Source organism: Capra hircus, chromosome 1 (genome assembly GCF_001704415.2).
Source record: "Capra hircus breed San Clemente chromosome 1, ASM170441v1, whole genome shotgun sequence".
Taxonomy (NCBI): Eukaryota; Metazoa; Chordata; class Mammalia; order Artiodactyla; family Bovidae; genus Capra; species Capra hircus.
Genome location: NC_030808.1, coordinates 52,245,286 through 52,268,400, shown reverse-complemented (window position 1 = coordinate 52,268,400; position 23,115 = coordinate 52,245,286). Strand labels below are relative to the sequence as shown.

At 37.0% G+C, this 23,115-nt stretch overlaps 1 protein-coding gene across 8 annotated transcripts in view; it reads right to left on the bottom strand.

Moving 5' to 3' along the window:
* The window catches only part of BBX (BBX, HMG-box containing), a 290,746-nt gene that overhangs the window by 55,530 nt on the left and 212,101 nt on the right, over positions 1-23,115 (bottom strand). For all 8 annotated transcript variants that reach the window (XM_018062653.1, XM_018062985.1, XM_018063039.1 and 5 more), the window contains 4 exons: positions 22,195-22,393; positions 18,464-18,531; positions 4,891-4,971; positions 1,778-1,852 (listed from right to left, as the gene is read on the bottom strand). In XM_018062653.1, coding sequence (XP_017918142.1) covers positions 1,778-1,852; positions 4,891-4,971; positions 18,464-18,531; positions 22,195-22,393 — 423 coding nt within the window. The remainder of the gene's footprint in view (positions 1-1,777; positions 1,853-4,890; positions 4,972-18,463; positions 18,532-22,194; positions 22,394-23,115) is intronic.

The window sequence follows — 23,115 nt, the reverse complement described above, 5'->3', positions numbered from 1 at the left end:
TCCTGCACAGTTCCTAAGGAAAGAGAAGTTCTTTACTAGGAAAAACAAAAACAAAAAAACTTTCTTTTTGAGGAGTGAGTGTACAGAACAAATTAATTCAAAAGAGGCATGGGATCTCGTTCTCCAGAGTCGCGAGACAGTGGCTGCTTCACCTTCACGTCGCTTCCTAGAGCGGCCCAGGGATTCAGGACACCTAATAAATCTGATGGTGCTATCACTTAAAAACAAGAACCACACTCTGAGTGACAGGACCTGTTAGAAATGCATCAGCTGAGATATGCTATACAAACATTTTTAATTAAATTGAAAACTCTTGGTAAATAATGCATACATAAATATCAGATGTGTCAAAGACAAGCCTCAACCTTTCTAATATTCATGAGTACAGAATTTAAATATATGCCAAATAAATCGTGTTTGGAAGGAACTGTGTCTAAAAAGTTTGATGGAGCCAATCAGGTACCAACACTAAAAACATTTATAGTCATGTCAAAATTCTTTTTTATCTTTGAAAAAATTATTAGTATCAAGTAAATGGATATCAACGACTAGAGGAGAGCAAGGAAATATAAAATGAAACTATTCCCCCGACAGTGAAAATACCAGCCTGTTTATCTAATGAAAAATTATGATAAAATCTTAATTTATTCAGATTCATCAAGCAAATTGTTCTTAGTGAAATGATACCATTATATGATATGCTGGTTACCACTTTTATAGAATAGCCCTCAACAACTATAGCAGCACTATGACAGAGAAGTCTTACAGATAAGCAAGCCAACTGGTAGGATCTAGTTGTGCTGGTTGACGCAAGTGTCCCAAGAAGAAGCAGCATTTAAAAAAAAACTGTTAGAGCTAAAAGTAATTTTTTCTCATTTTCAAAGTAAGATGCTGGGTTTTCTCCTGCCAAAAGGATATCATTTTACATTTCATTTATGAAGCACTCTTTATGCAAATGAATAAAAAGTGATTCAATACATCAATATTAAACAGAACAGTCTTGCTTGTCATTTTCTCTCAACCCTATAAAAAATTGCTTAGTTTATGATATGCATTTTTGGTTGAAATTAAGAAAAAGGAAAATGGGAAAAAACCTAAAGGAGATGGTATCTTACTTTTGCAAAAGGGATGTATTTTATTATTTGTCATATAGTGCTTATTAGAAATGAGCATATGATTGAGGCCAGGGCTTTTGTGGCAAAATAAAGAATATCAGATTGCCTTCTCATCATACCAACCAAGAAAATGCTCTCCAGGGTGTGCTCTCTCTCTCTGGCTGACAATCCAGAGAAATCTGAGATCCTGCAAGAGCTGACCCGACCTAAGCCTGGGATTAAACGCTAATATAAATACTGGCTGAAGCTACATCACAGTATAATCTAACAGGTCGTATTCACCCTGCATTCACTGTGAGACGCATTCATCAACAACAGCATCTAATTTCGCTACTGGAAAATTTAATAAATAAATTGGAATACTATGACCTTCATGGTGACAATTTTCCTAAGCTTTTAAAGCAAGTTAAAAACAAGGCAAAATGAAATAAATGAAAAACTGTTATTCTGGATGAACTCTTTAGTCAACGTTTATAAAATCTGGAGATGATCTATGATTACAGAAAAGCAGCAGAAAGCAATAAACAGTCTGCCATGTATATTCTGTTTGTAATGGCAAGAGGCATGCCTGAAGGTCTCTATAGGTGACAAAATTCTATTCCAATACTTTCTGCACTCAGTAAATTTTCTGAACCCCAAATATATATTAAAAAAAGCCATACCTCTGCAAACTGAAACAAGGCTGATGCTTGACACTGTTTTGAAGGAACATCAGGGTGGGATGTACTTGAAGATATCTGGAAGGAAACATGTAATTTTTAAACCACAAGGACATTTTTTCCATAACAGACTAATAGATCTGCCATATATTTCCCCTGTAGACACTGATAAAGACTAAGACATGAGTCATCACCCTCAATCCCTTTTAGAAAAACAGTATCAATGATAAATGAAGACAAAGGCCATGTTTCTAAAAACAGACGTGGCAAGAAGAAAAAAGACTGAGTTTGGCTCATTTGCCATGTCTCTTGAACGGGTATCAGATGCGTACCAAACAGCAGTTGAGGAGACCTATACAGATGGACTTATTTCAGTGATTTTTTAAAAATATAATATTAAATGTTGGAAGCTGCAAGTAAAATCTCTCTCTTACTTACAGCACTCCCTTTAAGCTGTTCTCTGCTTAGAGGCAGCTCTGAGACTGTGTTGGGGACACAAACCATGTGGGTCAGAGTATCTGGGACTGAATCTTAGCTCTGCTACTCACCAGCAAGACCTTGGGCAGCTCAACTAATCTCTTGAGACTTATTTTACCCAACTGTAAGTTGATGGTGATGATAATCCCCATTTTATAGGATTATGGTGAGAACAAATTAAGTCACAGAAAACACTGCCTGGTATGGAACCAGAATTCAATAAACTTTTTACTGAATATGAATAGTGTTTTTTTTCCTTTATAACACCATGCATCCTCCCACCCACCACCGCCCCCTGCACCCACACACACACACAACCCTCAGATCTCTGACAGTAGATAGGGGATTCTGTTACACCATCCTTGATTCAACTAGGAAAATTTTCATTCCTACCTACTAGTGCTTATTCAAACTTCATTAAAGGTTTCCTCTGAGGGCCAAGTATTTCTAAAGGAAATACTTCTCAAGGATGTTTTGAAGCCAAGCCAGTTATTAATTTTGGTTTCAAAGTGAACAAACCTTCTATCTAGCTACAAAATTGGGTGAAAACGAGTCACAAAAGCAGAAAGTATAGGCACTATAAATTCAGCCCATTCCCAGTCCCCCAAAAGTTTCTTCAATTAACTGTGCCCACTGACTCCATCAAAGGCAACTTACTAAGCAATACATGCACCTGGACCATAGCTCTTCATAAGAATTCATAGGAATCATTTCTTCATTTTAATCAAATTAAGTTGGTTAGAAAGAGAATGGAGCCAGTTCATGATACAACATTGAAGCCACTTTTAGAGAAAAGGAATAATTAGAAGAGAGAACTGACTGAATTATTGACTCTATTTACAGCTGAAGGCACTAAGAAAATTTTCATTTCACTGTATTTTTTTAATCAAACAAGCATTTTTAGAATAAATCTCAGTAAAAAAGAAAGAAAGAAAAAAAGATCTCCCATATCCTATTTAACAAACTAGATATATACAAATGGTCATAAATGGCTAAAATAAAACCAAGTACTCTGAAGACACTTGATGATAAATTTGTAGAACTCTTCTTGGTCAAATCATGAAACCTATCATTTCAGAAGACCTCCATGTGAGAGCTGTGACAGATTGCAGATATGAATCCATAAAGATGTCCTGGGAATTACAGACCTACAGTCTATCATTTAAACTTATAAAAGCCATGTCTTATTTCAGACATGACTTCTCACTTCTACCAACTCTCCATAAAAGTTAAAGAAAACAAATAGTTTGTGTAAGGGGAAATATATGCCCTTCAAAGTTTAAATCAGAGAGTAAACCAAATAGAACCAGTGGTATAAACCATCTAGATTTCTGAAAAGCACTTCACAAGTTTTTAAATAAAAAGAGGTTTCTACAAATTAATATTGAGTAGAGGAGATTCTGACATGAATAAAGAGCTCCTGAAGAAATGGCAGGTTAGGGTCAAGGATATCTTTGGACGCTTTAGTTTGCTATACTAACCAAAAAAAGTACACATGTGTCAAAATACCAAAAATTTCATATGAAATCTGAGAGATTTCACTAGATCATCAGGGGCTCAGGGATCACTAGTTAAGAATCTCTGCTTTCAAAGCTGGCACTAACATTATTTAATGTGTATAAAACTATGTTTAAAAGGGAGTGCAGACAGAACACTCTGCTATATTAAATTCTTGAGGAAACAATATACAAGACAATTAGAATTCATGGCACACCTCACAGAGAGCAGACAGGAAAGTGATAGGTAAGGAGCATTATGTGAGCAAATATATAACATAATATTCTGGTGATATCAGCAGGACACTTAGGCATATTACCAACGTCATAAAAGGAATGACCTAATATGCCAGCGTGAAAAGTAATTCTGTCAATGAAATGTTGAGAATCACCAGGAAAGGACACTAGAGGAGGAAAAAAGTCTGAAACTAAAAATATTTCCTCCTTGTACAAAACTGTACCACCAGGGGCAAACATTAGGAGGGATGACAGTTTGAGAGAAGGTCTAGTGAAAGACAATTTAAATGATCAAGGGAGGACCATGTGGTTTAACGTTGAGAAAAAATTAATCAATGATGGCTCCATATTGAGTTCCAGGGTAAAAGAAGACATTTGGGGAGGGAGTCTTAACCTTTAGAGTTGATATCAAGGATAATGTGCTTTCTACATCATCTGTATGTTTGAGACATACTGAGCCAAACAGGTCTAACGTTAAGACATAAGACTTTGAAAACTGCCAACTGCATGCTGAAGTTTCAATTAAGAGAAAAGTGTATGGAAAATAAATAAAAAGGAATGCACAGCCAATAACCATAAGACAATTCAATACCTGTCAAATTAACACCTGATAAATAAGTTCTAACAATAATTCAATTATATTCTTAACTTTTCCTAGCCCTGAATAAAAATTAGTGATGAGGTTTAAGGGAAATAACATTTAGTATGAGTCAATAACACGTTTCTAGAAATATCTTTATTCCTTAATTAAGAGACTCTAGAGTTTCAAAATTTAGTTTATTTTCCCATTTATGATTATTTGATCTAAGAACGAAGAGTTCTTCATTGCTTTAAGTTACTGTCATCAGCCAAAACTGAAGCTCACTTTACCATTTCATTAAGTATAGATTGCAACATGTATATTACCTCAGCAAACTGAAATAATGGTGACTTCTGACGCAATTCAGAGGATTCTGAAACATCAGGCCTGCAGGCGCCAGAGGAGATCTAAAACAAAAAAAGGTGGTGTGAGGCATCACACAGATAGCTCCTGAACGACAACAGAGGACAAATGTCACCTAAAACATTCTTATTTAAGGAAGGAATGGTTTTCATTCCCAAATTTAAGGCAGTACTGTGAAAAAAAAGATAGTTATACTCTGTAAAGTCTTATACATGGTTTTATAAAGTTTTATATAATCATTCATTTGCTAAATATAATGCCATAAATAGTAGGAGATAGACAAGGCAATGCATTTCATGATCATTAACCAAAGTGAAATTTCTACAATGACACTCATTTGATCTCTTGGCTTTTTACAACCAAAACTAACGAATATCGACTTTTTCCACATTCTGCATTTTCACAATATTTCATATCACTTGACTATATGAAAACACAAAAATGAGTTTTGATCATTATAAACCTTTTGGGAAAATAAACCTAAGGTCAAATTTTTGTGTTCCAGGGTTTTCCTGAATTTATATACAAGTCTCAATCTTAGAAAAGTTAGTATTATTTTCCTAAGAGAAATTTCTTTTATAATATATACTTGTATATTATTTACTATATTGGGTAAACATTTAACACTCTAAAATCTTTACTTGTGATTTTCATTATTAACAATAGTTACAGAAACACTACTGACTTTAAAAAAAAAAATTCTTGCTGTTAATCAAGTACTATTCTCAGGATACATATTTCCTTTTTTACTGAATGTTAAAATTGACTACATTTGGGTGAAATAATCACCTTGGTAGCCTGTAATTCAAAAGTCATAGGAGTCATAGCATGTTAGAGGGGAAGAATTTCAGCATCCCTCTGATCTGCCCCCTTTTACAGATAAAGGACATAGGGTGAGAGAGGTAAACAACGCCTCTACTTCCCAACAATCAACGATCGCTGACCACCACAAGACATAACAATGTGTTTATGCTCCAGTTCCTCCCAGGGCTTTTGTTTAACGCAGAATCCTCAACATTGCCTGGGTGCACTGTAGATACTCAAGTACTTGTTGAATTAACTAAATTAAAATTGATAACATGTCTTTTAAATACCCTATCAGTGTGTCCCCTCTCTTTTCTTCCCCTGAATAGCAAAGTTAGAGAATCTTAGGGAACAAGTTATCTTTTACTCTAGGGGAAAAATGAACGTTAAAAATACTTTTTAGAAACTTGTTTCTGAAAACAAAATAATCCAAGATCACTGTTTAAAATCTGAAGAGAAAAAATACAGAAGAAAACTCTACATCCACAGTGTTATCTCCCAAAGATAAGCACTGTTAGAATTCCATGTATATTTTTGAGGTTGTGTGTAGAGATAATGTTTTCAACAGAAATGGGATGTTGTACTAGTTACAAAATGTTTGCTTTTAACAGTACATTGATTTTCTTGTGTTATTAAACCTTTCCCTATGTAATTTTAATAACTGCATGTGATTAGATGGTTGAATCTATGGGAAGAGCTGGCAGTGACCCAAGTTATATTCCTAAAACCACAGTTTCACACTGAAGATGTGTTTTCTAACAACGTCACAGACCACTGGACAGAAGCGAGTATTTAAAATTTTAATTGTCACCTTTGGATTTGAAAGAGTAATGGTCACCTTCTTCCAGTGATAAGCTCCATAGAAAAGGTGCAGAAGCTTTAATTAATTTGCCACCTGTGGTTTGGCTGCCAAAGCCTGATTCCCTTGCTGTCCTTAACTATTTGACAACCAGTGTGCCAAGAAGTCCAGTAGTTTTTATTTGCTTTTTAAATATTTGATCCAAGGAGACACAAAATGTACTTTAAAAAGGCCAGCAAATCCTGACATTACTAGCCACAAAAAATTCCTTTCTTGGAAGGAATACTTAAATAAAACTCCATATAGTTTCTGAACAATGAAAAAAATCAATACTGTTCTGGTTTATAAGGAATCCTATGTGTTTAGCCCCTAGATACCTTGGTAAATAATCAAAATTTTATTTCACTTTGATTTTCCTGAGAATTCCCAGGCAGTCCAATGGTTAAGGATTTGGCACTTTCACTGTCGTGGCCTGCTTTCAATCCCTGGCCAGGAAACTATGATCCCACAAGCTGCATGACCGAAACAGTAAATTAATTAAAAAAGATTGAGCCCAGGACTAAATGAAAATAAGGTGACTTGATATGTAGGTGGCACACATGACAAATCTATAGAAATATTTAGAATTAAGTATATTACCATATATGGGAGCTACCCTATATAAAGTCTACACAATACACACACATATTTTTATTTCTGATCCCATGATGCATAAGAAAGTTATCATTTATGGGATTAGTTTCCCCATGGCTCAATTAGAGTTTACATTAACTGTAAGAAGAAAAGTCAACTTTCTTTTAAGTGCCATTGTAGATAATTTGGCCATGCCTATACATCCAGCCATAAAAGTTTAAAGTTAAATTAAGACCTCCTGCAAATCATTATGATAGATGGTCTTAAGTAAAACTTTCTGCTTATATGAAGAATTCAAATGTGAGTAATTATCAAGATGTTTATAACCCTATTTTTTTTTTCCACTCAGTTTTGTCTGACTCTTTGTGACCTCAGGCTCCTCTGTCGATGGAATTCTCCAGGCAAGAATACTGGAATGGGTAGCCATTATCTTCTTCAGAAGATCTTCCTGACCCAGGGATGAATCTGGGTCTCCTGCATTGCAGCTGGATTCTTTACCATCTAAATGAAGGAAACCCCTATAGCCCTACACATGTCAGTTGTACTACGCAATCAGAGAAGTTTATGTGAGCAAGTTTGTGCTCCCCATGGACCAGATGCACAGTAAATGCACAGGGAATATCTGTTGACTGACTTGATTCTCCATGTTTATAAATATGAAGAATCTGAATGACCTGGCCAGGAATCACACAACAAAGACTGTTCAATGGTTAGAACAGCTGTAACAGCCACTGAGGCTATGCATTTTACTGCAGTGGATAACATCTTCTTTTAAAATCTAGTTACTCTTACTTTACAGCACTGTAGATTCAGCCTTTACCTTCCGTGTAGTATAATGGAAACAGCACAAAGTTAGGAGCCAGAAGAACTGGCTTACTACTAACCTATGTGGTTACCGGACTTTCTAGTTCACAGAAGAATAGAAGGAGCAAATCAGAAGGGACCAAGAGTTGGGATAAGAAAAAGGAAGAGTGTTGAAAAAGAAACAATGCCGCCAGCAACAAGACACAGAAGGAAAAGACAGAAAAACTGTAGACACAATATGTTTTAAATTTTATTGAAGTATAATTGACTTAGTTTACTTAACCAAAATACTGGGTTTATGATATACGTAAGGGTGTACTGTATAATATAGGGAATATAGCCAATATTTTGAAATAACTGTAAATGGAAAGTAACCTTCCAAAATTGCATTACAATTTTAAAAAATATCAGTTACTTAGAAAAGTGGGCTATCACAAAAATTAAAAACAAAAAAACCAAAGTAGATCAAGTGGTCCTAAAGTTTCTCCTGAGTGTAGTATATTAATATTGATAACTATGATTCTAAGTTGTCAAGATAAGGATAATTATAAAATGTATTATTTATTTTTAAAAGCCAGAAATGAATGTGTGTGATACATGCTAGACCTACGTCCACCTAAAAACTCAAAATGTAAAAATGGCTCAACGACATGGAAAATGTACTGAGGTAGAATTCATTCCTGCACGTCTGATAAATGAGGCACCCAGTGCAAGTGTACGTATTTGTGCATAATGTGAATGTTTGATAAAAAAATCTGGTATTATACTCACACAGAAGGAAGAGGTTATTTCTGACAAAAGGCTCCTATTTAAGAAATGTTATTAGAAGGGCCTAGACCTTGGGTATCACTTTGCTGTTTGTATTTACAGTATTCTTAATTACTTTTTAAGTGGGATATGGCTAAATATAACAAAATATAGAGATTAAAGGTATTTGTCCATTAATTAAGAAGGAAGAAAAATCCCAAATGAGCAGACATTCAGTAAAGAGAGAAAAAAACTCAAGTAGCTGTTTCTAGAAATAGTTTCTGAAATAATCCATAAAGCCACTAGGTGTTGCTATATGCCCAATAAAGAAAACTGCTAAAGGGCTTTTAAATGCAGTTTTGTTAGCCACATAGGTGTTCAACTTCCCTTAAATCCAATCTTCCCTTTAAATTAGCTCTAATTCTCAATAACCAAGGAAGGGGAATGATTAGTATAATTAAGAATTATGACGAGGGAGTATTTTTCCCACAGGCAAAATGTACATTGTAATAATGAGAGACATAGAAACATGACCCGGTCCCTTTATATAAAACAAAATCAAGCCAGTTAGATGCACTGTAAGTGGTCTGGAAAGCTAGGCTTTATTAAGCCCATTCCTGCTTCTCAAGGCACAAAACCAGTCACAGAGCTGGACTGTGATGAACACACAGTCAAGCAAAGCTATGAAGTGCACTGGTCGTATCTGAGCTCCACATCCCTGCCCTTGCGAATTCAAACATTTATTGATTGATTACTCATTCCTTCAACAAATATTCAATAAACACCTAATATGTGTCAGAACAAAGATTGCTGCTCTCTTTTAAGAACCCTACATCCCACCTGTGTGCCTTATACGTCAGGGAATAAAATAACCCTAAGGGGATGAGTCTGGCCCTTAAGGTGCTTGTGGTTTAAGCGCAGGAGACAGCTACACATTAAGAGTAGATGTGCCTGCTGGTGGAATATTATAAGGTCTATGGGAGGACAGAGAAGCAGCCTTCATTCTATCTGGGGGTGGATGGAAGAAGTAAGATAAGTAGCATCTGAGATACCCCTAGAAGGAACATCAGAATTGTGGAAATGATGTGGTAACAGCAGAGGGCAAAGTATGGGTGACGTGCCCTGTGTATGTGAGCATCAGTGTCTTTCCCAGTGTGGCTGAAGACTGAGATGTCTGGGAATGTGGTGGGAGATGAACTGAACGCTACTTAAGAAGTCTGATGATTAGGCTGAAGGCAATGGGGAGTCAGCCAAGGTCTATAGTCAGAGGAGTGGCATGATGAGAGATGTGTAGTCAGTGCTTTCAGTGAAGTGCAGGATGACTCTGGCTGGGGAGTGACTGGAGGCGGGAGACTAATCAGAAGGTTAAGGAATTAAACCAGCTAAGATGCGGGGCCCCAGTTCAATCAGAGATGGCATTTGCCAGGCCTCAGTAACTACCGGGAAGGGTATCAAGGCTGAGGGAGAGGGGCCAGTAAGTGCCAGTGTTTCTAAGGTAAGTTTGTCTTCTTCGGGAGGAGAGGGGTTGTGAGCAGAGGAGTCCCTTTCAGAGTTCAAGTGTGAAGATCTGGGTGACTCTGAGGCCCATGCACTGACTCAACCTGGCTCAACCCTCGCTCAACCTGGCCCAGGCTTTCCCACAGTTGGCAGTTTTTACCAAGGATATTTCCATACCAGCATCTGGGTGATCACTTAATTTGCATTTAATATGAGATGTTAAATGGACTTGAGCTTTCAAACACAGGTGAACTCAATGTAAGTATATTATATCCAAGTAAGTCCTTCAAAATCTACTTAAGGACTAAAATGGAGCCACTCTTAATTAAACCTGAATGAGGTTAAGGAGTACCTGAGGATTAAAGAAGTGCACTTGACTGACAGATGCCCGGGCTGGGGTGCAGCTGAAAGAGAACCAGGCCACCCTGGGGATCACACCAAATAGTACCAAGTAGAATTGAGAATTCCTTGAAACTGGAATGCAAATCAAGTCAAGTCATCCTGGGCTGAGAGGAAGGATAAGTGCCGGGTTTTTCTTAGGGCACCAGGGCCACCAGAGTCAAGTTCCCTGTCATTCTAAGCCATGTGGCAGAGAGCACTAGGATGAAGTTCAAGTCAGACTCCAGGCCACTTGTATGAAGTGCTACAGACACTGAGAAAAATCAGAGCACCTTCCCGCCTCAGTTTCCCCATTTGACAAAACAGGTACCAACGCTACTGACTTCTTCACAGGACCCAGTGAGGACAGAATGCAGTTGTGCATGTAAACACACTGTTGACAACGACGCAGCAGCACAGGCCCACCCTTCTCCTTCACCCACTGTTCATTCTCCTCTTTCCCCACTCACTTGCTGCCCATTCCCCCTTTCCACCACCTCTGGGAAACTGAGGGGCTTCTCTGAACTCGTCAGCCTCTGGAGCAATGCGGCCCGGGGACTCACTGAGGACAGGTGCCTGTCAATCAGGTTGGGCAGAAGCACTTCATTCTCTGGCTTTGAGCCCCACGGTTAAGAGATGGCAGATGCTGGGCTGGATGGGCAGTGAGCAGTGGCATATTATAAAAAGGAAGGGTCTCTACCCAGAACTGAGAAAGTTCAAAGAGCCCATTTAATGTGAATTTAAATATAAATGTAGTATTTCCTCACTATGTTTAAAAGCTATAAAACTGTGAGAAGGGAATTAAAAGCTTTGAAAAGTGAAAATGAAGTCACTCAGTCATGTCTGACTCTTTGCACCCCATGGACTGTAGCCTACCAGGCTCCTCCATCCACGGGATTTTCCAGGCAAGAGTACTAGAGTGGGTTGCCATTTCCTTCTCCAGGGGATCTTCCCGACCCAGGGATCGAACCTGGGTCTCCCTCATTGTAGGCAGATGCTTCTACCGTCTGAGCCACCAGGGAAGCCCATATATTAAAAGATTTGGTGCGGGATAAAAGTTGTGAAGAGGGCAAGAGTTGGGGGTGGGGTTGGAATTCAGTGGATTTTAGCATCCTGAAGTGGTCAAATATAGCAGCCTAAGACAGGCAGAAGTCACAGTAGCTCAATGTTACCAACAGGTAGTAAAAATAGCTGTCCCACTTCACTGATATGAGAAATTATAAGAAATGGGAAAATTTTCAATTTTACCAAAATCTGTATTTGTTTTAAATTTAAAACTCACAGTGTTTTAAACATGGACATATTCATTAATTTAACAAATACTGGTATTACCACCTTTTCTTTATCTCATTTTACCCATCTCATTACTTAATGTAACATATACAGGTTTAAATCCTAGTATAATGACTTTCTTGCTCTATGACGTTAGAGAATTCATTTAACCTCTCTAGCCTAGTTTCCTCATTTATGAAACGGGAAATAATAAACCAACCTCTTAAGGCTCATGGAAAGATGAAATGAGATAACCAGTCTAAGTGCTTAGTATAGGGCTTGGTCCCCAGAAAGTACTCATGAAATGCCTGTGCATAAAGGTGCAGCTCAGAACACTGCTAAGAGAAGGGGCTGGGGCTGAGGTGAGGTGGGCAGGGACTGAATCACAAGTGGGCTACTGGAAGACGGAAGTTAGTCCCTCTGGGTTCAAATCCTAGTTCTGTCATTTCATAGCCACACAATCTTGAGCAGGTTATTTGCTCAATGTTGAGTATGCTGCTGACATTTCAACTACAAAATGCCTAGAATAAATTATGGTAATAATACTAGGTACCAATACTAGAATGCTTTTCAGGAGAGGTAAAAACGTCTTTTTAAAAATTAATCTTCATAGAAGTCTTGGGAGTTAGAGGCAAGCGAGTATTATTAGCTCCATTTTACAGGATGGAAGGAAAATAAAAATGTGACTTGATCTTAACTTTACTGTCATATTTCTTCATGCCAACAAAAGAACTAGGCATCTGAAAATCACAAATTCAGGTCCAATACACTTTCCAAATATCTGAAGGTTTGTCTTCATTTATTCAACTAAATAGATATTGATACCATCAAACCTTTTTATCAGTTATGATTACTCTGCCTAATTTTTCTTATTTTCTATTATTCCTCAAATCATCTCTTCTGTTTCAGGCAAGATGACTTCTGTGCTCACTTAGGTCTAATACTGACCTTTCCAATATTATTCCAAGCTGTTCTATACATTATGTGTTGAATAATCTCCCCTTTCATCTCTGAAATGTATTTCTTCCTGCCTTTATTTTTAAATTTTAATTTAGCTTTATATTTTTATGTTTTATTTTTTTAAGTTAAAAATATAAAACAACAGATTTTCAGTCCTGGAGATTACTTCCAGAAATTCTAGATCATAATACTTATATTTTATTTATTGCATTTCCATCTTCAGAATATAACTCACTGATATGAAACATAAAGGCTTAACTCAATATAATAACTTCCTTCTCCTTAGCTCTTCCCAGAGTTTGTGAACATTATTACTTTGCTTAAATTTTTAATAATATTACTTTTAATTCTTCTACTTTTTCTTTCTTGTTCCTTAAAAGTAAAAAAGAGAAGATATGTTCACTTAAGCTGCTGGACACTGTTTAACAGACCAGCTCTCTGATGTTCCCTGGTTAGTATATTTTAAGCATATATCATATTTTCTCAATTAAAATGCTTTATTTGCTTTTTGATTTATGTAAGTTTACTAAAATCTCATATTCTCTGGAAACACTCCATTTCCTTCACTGTTATGGGGTTATTTCCTAACAAGACTTCTATGCTTACATTTCACTGGGTCTCAGTAGAGACAAGCTTAACATGCCATTTTGAGTGTGTGTGTGTGGTGGTGGTAGTAGGGGGGTGATCACTCCCCAATGGCTGTCTTGTATACAGACACACCTTAAGAGATATCACGGGTACAGTTGCAGACCACTACCATCAAAAGCGAATACTGCAATAAAGCTAGTCACGCAAAGTTTTGGTTTTCCAGAGTACATAAAAGTTATGTTTATACTATAAATAGTCTATTAAGTGTACAAGGGCTTCCCAGGTGGCACTAGTAGTAAAGAACCCAGCTACCAATGTAGGAGAGGTAAAAGTCACGGGTTCAATCCCTGGGTCAGGAAGATCCCCTGGAGGAGAGAATGGCAACCCACTCCAGTATTCTTGCCTGGAGAAGCCCATGGACAGAGGAGCCTGGGGGCTACAGTTCACAGGGCTGCACACAGTTGGACACGACTGAAGTGACTTAGTGCACACACCTATGCAAGTGTACAATAACTTTACACCTAAAAAATATACACACCTTAATTTAAATGTCTTATTGCTCAAAAATGCTAACTATCATGAGCCTTCAAGTGGGTTGTAATTTTTTTTTTTTGATGGAGGGGCTTGCGTTGACATTGATGGCTGACTGATCAGTGTGGTGGCTGCTGAAGGTCGGAGCAGCTGTGGCAATTTCTTAACATAAGACAGCAATAAAGTTTGTCATGTTGATGGACTCTACCTTTCACGAATGACTTCTCTGCAGCCTGCAATGTTCTTTGATAGCATTTTACCCAAAGTAGAAGTTCTTTCCAAACTGTAGCCAATCCTTTCAAACCCTGCCACTGCTTTATCAACTCAATTTATGTTACACTGTAAATCCTTTCTTGGCATTTCAACAATCTTCATAGCATTTTCACCAAGAGGAGATCCCACCTCAAGAAGCCACTTCCTTTGCTCCATTAGAAGCAACTCCTCATCCATTCAAGTTCTATCATGAGACTGAAGCAATTCAAGTTACATCCTTAGTTCCTAATCCTAGTTCTCTTGCTATTTCTAGCACATCTGCAGTTCCTTCCTCCACTGAAGTCTGAAAGCCCTCAAAGTCAGCCAGGAGGGTTGGAATCAACTTTTCCCCATCTCCTATTAATCCTGATTATTATTTTTTTCTTTCTGGTCATGCCACATGGCTTGCAGGATAGCCTTGGGTCCCAACCACTGAACTGCCAGGGAATTTTCTTAATGTTGATATTTTGATTTCTTCCTGTGAAATGCAAAGATTCTTAGTGGCATCGAGAATGGTGGATCTTTTCCAGAAGGTTTTCAACTAAATGACTTTGCCCAGATCCATCAGAGGAGTCACCATCTATGGCAGCTACAGCCTTACAAAATGCATTTCTTAAATAAGAAGACTTAAAAGTCAAAATGACCCCTTAATCCATGGGCTGCAGAAGAGATGTGTGGAATATTATGAAAACATTAGTCTTGCTGGGCACCTGCGTCAGAGCTCTTGGATGGCCAGGTGCATCGTCAACGAGCAGTGGTATTATAAATGGAATCTTCATTTCTAAGTAGTAGGTCTCAACAGTGGGTTTGAAATGTTCAGTTAACTATGTTATAAACAGACATGCTGTCACCCGGGTGGAGCAGTCAGAATACACACAACATTTATCAATTAAGTTCATTGTTTTATATGGATATGATTTGTAGCCCCCCCCGACCCCCAGCTCAAATTACAATAGTAACATTAAAGGTCACTGATCATAGATTGCCATAACAAATATAACAACAACGATAAGTTTGAAATTCTGCAAGAATTGACAAAATGTGACAAAGAGATACAAAGCGAGTAATACGGTTGGAAAAATGGTGCTAACTGACCTGCTGGACGCAGGGTTGCCAAAAGCCCTCAATTTGTAAAAATTGCAGTATCTGCAAAGCACAATAAAATGAGGGATGCCTATACATTTATTTTGCTTCTTTAATTCATATACTCTTTAACAAACACTGCTTTTTAAAATTTATCTCAAATATGAAATATATTTCAGTGTATTCTGGGTATAAAGAAAATACAGGACTAACCATTTATGTGAAAAAGAGTCAAACTGTAAATGCAATTCTTACCCCATTTTATTCATCAGAGACACAAATAGTAGCATATAAAAATGCTGCCCTAATAATGCCAAAAATACTGTGGCAGATTTAGAGTTAATCAGAAGACTAAAGAGAAAGCAAAAACTCAGACATCCTGCTTGTTATTATTTGCTCATTGCTGTATCAAGAACCTATAATTTTTTTCTAAAAACCCTAAGAGTACATTATATGTAGATCTATGAAATGTATAAACCAAAGAAACTTTTTAACCTAGAATTTTATTGTTCCTGTAACAGTAAGCCTCTCTACCTTCTGTTAATAGAATTGTTTTTAAAAATAAAACTATTACCTATATTAAATTTTTCATAGGCTTTTGAGTACTTTTTCTATGTGATTAGGTGTCAGGCTGATGAATAAAGGAAAATCTCCTTTTCAATAAACCATTTCAGAATAAGAATTTTCTCATGGCATTTAAAAAATTCATTACAATTAGACCTCCTCTGTGGAAGAATTTTTGTAAAATGTCACTTTATTTGACTGGTCCTACCCAACAGTTTAAACAGACTTCATGGTAATTGTTCCAAATCTACGAAGTATCAAATTTCTGTACTTCTTTTCTTATCTCATTATCTTTATAATTTTCTTTTAAAAATATAAGTATGTATTCATTGTATTTTTCATCTGCCAATGTACATAAGCCCCTAAAGTTCTATGACAATGTCTACATATTTGGAATACGACTTCGCATAGAAATTAGGTATTAAATGAAATCTACTGACAGCTATGAAATAAACTCTCAAACTAATTATATTTAGAGACAGCATTATGTTATACAAACTTTGCCCCTTTATTGTTTCAATAGCTCAAGACTATTTTCAATAATGCCTAAATATATCTGAGATGAGAAGGAGGAATTATGAAGAAAGAGCTGTATTCTTAGAAATGGTCCTTAAAAACCTTAGTGCTGGCAACTTCCTTAGTATGAAATTCCTTCTCCTGTATGGTTCACTTCTTTTGGCCATGTAATTTTCTCTTGTTTCTTTAGCTTGAGAATTTTCAAAATGGTTCCCCTTCATCAGAAATGGAAGGCTGACCACTGCATGATTTAAATTGCTTGTGTCAAACTCTGCTGTCCTTATAAGAGGGGAGAAGAGCTATTCACTAAAGAGAGCCCAAAAGACAAATTTTAATTCAAAGAAAAAAAAGTATTCCTTTCTCTGATGAGCATTTTCATCTATCTGTAAGTTCTATACATGTTTATTTGTTTACATTTTTTCCTGAAAATTAGAAGGAATGCTAATAGATGTTTGGAAGAAAATTTCATTATTATCTAATCTATTAGAAAAGATGATACTGACTTTCACAATACAGTGCATTCTTGGAAATCGTGAGTCAGACTGTGCTGAAAGTTCAAATGCACATTATTATTCCAACATTCACCTTTGGGGACATGCTTGGGATACTCTATGCTCTAGTCGGAGTTAATCTGATTGCTTTTAATGTGTCATAAAGTCAAATGATGCCAGAGGAGGCTGTCATGTGAGGAAATACAAACATGCTGAATGATGAGTATGCAAAAGAACAAAGTTTCCTTTTTCAGCTAAGTACAATGTAAATAAGTACCGGTCCACCAAATTTACACATTTATTGTGATTCTAAATTGAACAGAACTAAAAAGTTAAATCAAATTGAATATCTGGTCAACTACTATGGATCCCAAACATAAACTATAAATAATAAAAGAGTTTTGTGATGTAAATATGTGGTATCTTCTAAAACAACTATTTGAATATGCTTTAACTGTAATTCATAAGGCATGCATACAACTTAAGAAAGGAAGGAAGAAATATATATGTGTATGTGTGTGTAGGTTGTTCAGTCATGTCCGACTCTCTGTGATCCCATGGACTGTAGTCTGCCAGGCTCCCCTGTCCATGGAATTCTCCAGGCAAGAATACTGGAGAGGTATTGGCATTTCCTTCTCCAAGAGGGTTGGCATTTCCTTCTCCAAGGAGATTTTTCCCGACCCAGGGATCGAACCCTGGTCTCAAGCGTTGCAGGCAGATTCTTTACCATCTGAGGCACCAGAGAGGCCCATATATGTATATGTATGTACATACACACATACACACATACATATATATATATATATGCAATAAAATTGCTATTTTGGGTCCTAAGTAGTAATGCTGGTTGGGGATTGAAAACTTTCCATCTCAGGGACTTCAGTGTATAAAATAATGTGAACAGCAGTAGGTCAATGCATCTGTCCTCTGCTAAACAGGTTTGGAAAATAGAGAAATTCCATAAATGCAAACTCTGCATGGCTATTAACTACTACCTGCCTGTCAAGACTGTATCTAAGAGTTATTTAGCAAACTCAGCCCAATAACTATACAAGGGAATAAAACAAGACCAGGGTCATTAGGAGGGTCTGAGTCCTTTTTCATTTTCTATTTTAAAGAATAAGCAATCCTAAAATGCCACGTTTTCTGATTTTCAAAAGCAGGAGTTTGGATTTATTCAGGTACCAGAGAGACCAACAGTCTCATGCTTTTTTTTTTAACTCTCACCTTTTCACTAACAAGTCTAAATGAGAACATCACAAAAGCAGACACTGTTATGAACAGAATGAATGACTCATAGGATCCACCCTCTGGACTCCATTACAAAGCCATGGCAAATGCTAATTATCTGTACGTCCTAAGTCTTACACCTGTGCTCAGAGAATCTCAAAATCTGCACCCAATCTCCGTTTGTGTCCTTTTGGGTTCATGTAACCCAGTCTGTTACTTTCAAGGCACAATACCATGCACATAGAAACCTTAATGAAAATTAAAAGCACAGTTTGTTCATGAGCTGTTAACAGTGAAACTGCAGAATAAACACTGTGAGCAGAACACAAGTGTCTGTGTTATCAGCTTCTAGCAGGAGTGGAACAGAGAGGGATAGGGACTGCTTACCTCTGGTGTCCCAAGAGCATGTTCTCCAGCTAGAAGCAGCATGCTCAGGCCTCCCATTTGAGTAGGATCTAAATAAGCCAAAGGTAAGTAAATTATTAATTCACAACCACGGAGAACATATAATCCAAAATATTCACAAAGACTAACAATAAGAAATCCAACAGAACCACACATAACTTGTCATAGAAAACTTTTGAAGTTTATGAAGCAGTAACCTGGCATATACATGCTTAGTATTCATACTTCTGTGAGCTTTAAAAATACCACTGTTGTCCACCAGTCCAACAAAATACTTTACTCAGTACCACAGCTATTCAGAACATGAATTATCTCCTAGTGCAATGCTTCTTTCCTTACTGCATAGGGAGTTTGGATTAAAAAAACAATAGAGTGCTTATGCTTGTTTTCTAAGAAATTTGAGATTGTTATTCTCATGTTGTTATTTCTCCCACATGAAATCAGGGCTTGATAAAAAGAACCAGGTCATTGGAGGAACTTGAGAACAGAAAGACATTTTACAAATGGGCCACCAAAAATTTAGTGGGCTTTGTTCAAATATTCTTTCTTTAAAACTTTCAAAAACAAATCTAAGTTCAACAGTGAAGTATTTCTGACATCTTAAATCTTAGGGGTAAGGTTAGGCCCTTCCTCAAAATATCCTTTAGCATTTAAAATGAACCCTTTTTATACTACTGAAGGTCTGTGTTTTCATTCCTTCAATAATCAACAGAAGTAGAAAGAGAAACTGGTAGATCTATGACCCAGGATTATATCTAAACAAAGAAAATACAGATAATAAGAAACCTATATCCTTTAAGGTTGTCTTAAGTGAGTTACATTTCAGAACTTCAATAATATGTGAAAATGCCTAAGTCAGTGGTTAACCTAGTGCTTCCTGGCCCTCAATAAACACATTTTTTATTTTAGTAATCTCTCTACAATTAAAAATGAGGATCAGACATAGTGTTGCCTGAAGACATTCAGGTGCTTCTTTTCTTTTTCGTTTTTTATTTTGTTTAAAGATATGTCCTTAAATCCATCTTTGAATACAAATCTGTCTCAAGAACTCATGAAGCAACTCTGACCACATCTTACAAATGGTCCAACTTTAAAAAAAGAAAAGAATCTGTAAGAGCTTTTTAAAAAAAAGAAAGAAAGAGCTTAGTAGAGGTAAAATATGTCACCAAATGATCAGGTGGTCACAAAACAGCTCCATGTTGGAAGACAGCCTTGTAGGAAGACATGTAGGAACACAGGCTGATTTGCTAAAACAAGGCTCTTTCTTGTTCAGATTCAATCCTTAATTAAATGTTAAGTTTATGAACTACTGTGGCTGCTAAAATTGACACTTAAATCTATTGGCAAATAAAAGTTAAGAGAAATGAACTGGGTGGAAAGTAAAAGTGAACTTTAGTTCTCAGGGCAGCCAAATACTTTTGGCACTGTCATTCTAGAGATAGGAAGGATTGAATAATTGCTTTCTAATAAAGATAAAAATGTGTTAGTTCAAATTATTTAGTAAAATATGAACATACATCCATGATAATCTATTTACGTTATACACGAATGTGACTTTGCTGTATAGACACTAAAACACAGACAAGAAATTACCATCATCCTTTATGTTAATTATACTTATATAATGTTATTTGGATATATCAAAACTATACTTATATAAATAGCATGCATTCCATTCACTCAGAGGACCTGCACTAAGTTAAATTCTGCACAGCTTTTCCTTCTTGGATATCACACACTTGACTGCTTTGGGGTTACTAAAAAATGCACAGTGTCATGTGACAAGGACTACAGGAAAAACAAAATAAAATGAAATTCCATGTAAGCTTAAACTGGCCTCTAAAAGCCCTACAGCTTCTTCCTCTAGATTTAAACAGCTAAGAACCATGTTTTAATTAACAGCAAATTAGTTTGCTATCGTTGTGCTAAAAAGGAACACCAGACCAATGTTATCAGCTATATATAGCTTAACAAGGGCTGTGATCATGGATTCCCAACACCCATCACAGGCCCTTATATAATGAGATAAATGTGAGAAAGTTCTTTTCCTTCTTTTCTGTATTTTTTAAAAAGAATGCTGTTTTTAAAAGCTGAGCTGTAAATATCTTGGTTGAAACCTAGGTCCCAATTTGAATTTGTAGGTATAACAAGTAGACTACTAAAGTAATAGAAATAATGCTATAGACAGACATCTTTTATAGCTTTTTGCAGTATTTCTGGTTTGTGAATAGCCACTGTATGCAAAAAACAAACAAACAAAAAAAACACAACCTAGAGAGACTGATCTAGACTTAGAAGTGGTAGAAAAAGCAATGGAAGATACATGCTAATTAAAGGAATTAATTTAGAAGCCAGTCAAAGATATATTCTGATTTGGTTCTGATGATAAGTTCAGATGATTAAGCATTTTATAAAAACTCTTACTGACACAATCTGGGAATTCTAAATGCAGCAAGCAGGTTGAAGCTTAAATTGTACAAAGTAACAGCTGAAACAAAGATCTCTATTCTGATTCCTCTGAGTTATGCAAAGCATCACTTTGTGAGCTTACCTAGAATTATACCACAGATATTTACATAACAATCACCTGAAGACTGTGTTCCCCCAGAATGGCCATCGTGGCAGACGGCATTTCTTAGATTTACATGTGACACCACCACATTGTTAGATGCCACAAGTCACACACTGAACTGTTAAATCTCACTAGGCCTTCTGGCTACTAGTGAAGTGTCGTCACAATACTGCTCAACTTCCATTCCCAAGCTTTCTATTTTGCAAACTGTTCAGAGCTCCCATTTTGAAGAAAATTTGTTTGTACTAATGACACGGGAACCCTATAGCTCCACTCCAGTTTCAATGCTTCCATTCTGCCCAGTCTCCCTAATTCATCCTGGAAACTTCTCTTGATTATGGTATTATAATAGGTAGGAAGACAGAACCATTTGCAGGGTGAATATAAATACTTTATTTCGTGGTAATAAATGCTGTAACATTCCTTACCACCCAAAGAATATTAAAGGCTCAGAACAAATGGGACCATCTGGAATGTTCCATTTGCTGGGCCAGTAAAAGGATAGGGATGGCAATTCCCTCTAAAAAACAGCTGTCAGATCCATCCTAGATTTGTGATGGAGTTGTTCATCCTCCTGCCCTCGATGTTTCGTATCCTCAAATGATCTACATAATCGTGGCTTGGTAGGTATGCAGCACAACCAAGGTGCTTACAGTGTCTGTTAGTTGCTCAGTCGCGTCTGACTCTCTGCGACCCCATGAACTGTAACCCGCCAGGACACTCTGTCCATGGGATTCTCCAGGCAAGAAAACTGGAGTGGATTGCCATTCCCTTCTCCAGAGAAGGTGCTTAAGGGGAACAACTTAATAGTGGGCATGAGCGTGCAAGCTGTTTTGTTACATTACAAAATCCCTGAGCTCCTGACAGTCTCCACATTGTTGTCTGCTTTTCCATATCAATGTCAGGAATCCACAGATATTTACAATGGCTCCACCACTTGGTCTAACCCTCCTTTCTTTAATTCTATATACATTCTAAAGCATGTCATACTCCAAAGCTTTAAGCTAAGGTACATATTTGCCATTACTTCCTATTGGTCATAAATTTTGCTTTTCTCTCCCTCTCTAATATCTGTTAAAAATACTGCCTACATGAACTGCCCCAGTCTTAAAGAACAGGGGAAATTAGTGTTTAAACTCACCGGCCATTCCAAAGTTAAGCTGAGGCATTTCTTCAGTCTTTGCTTTCTTGGGGCTTGGCAAGTCTCTTGAAGAGTCAGATGGGAAGGCCCATAGTTTCTTTCGCGGATTGACAGTGGTGGGTGCTGGGGATTTCACAGGCTTGTTTGTGGTAGGACACCATTTGTAGCCAGGATTTGCTTTCATAAACGCATCTTTATACTATAAGTAAAGAATAGACAACATATTTTAATTAACACATAGATTGAAAAGGATCTAACAGCCTTCACCTTACTCCTCTATTAAGGTACTGAATAAAAAAAAAACAACACTGCTGTGTCTTTCCTTGTAGAAGAACGACAGCCTCGGTACGGGGCTTTAGAGCTAGGACATGAATTTATCTACTAGAAAGTTCATTTGTGGGATGAGGGTTCAGAGGCAACACATTTTGTATCTTTCAACTCTCATTATTCTTTTTTCTTTCCAGTATCCAAATTCAGATCTCCGCCTGATCTTGGTGGAGAAAGGGCGTTGTCTGTCATGTTATTTGCCCTGTGTATCTATCTCAAAGTAGGTATCAGATGCACAGTCCAAATGTGAGCCGATACCAGGGTCAGGAACTAGATTCTGCTCACTGCTTAAGTTGGTACGTTAAAAACTAAAACATGCTTTACTGCACAGGCGAATACAGGCAAGTCTTTCAGAGCAATGTAATCAGTTGTACGATAAATGAACCAAGATCAAGAATGGCAAGAGGGCAGGGCAGGGCAAACTGATGAACTTTTCAGTTATTTGCAGGGGCATGTAGAAGAAACAGCCCTGGATACAGAGTCTGATTATCTGGGTTCAAAACCCACTTCTGCTGTTAGTCAGTGGTGGACATTAAGCAAGTTGTACAACCTTTCTCAGCCTCAGTTCCTCCTCAAAACTACAAAGTGTAACTA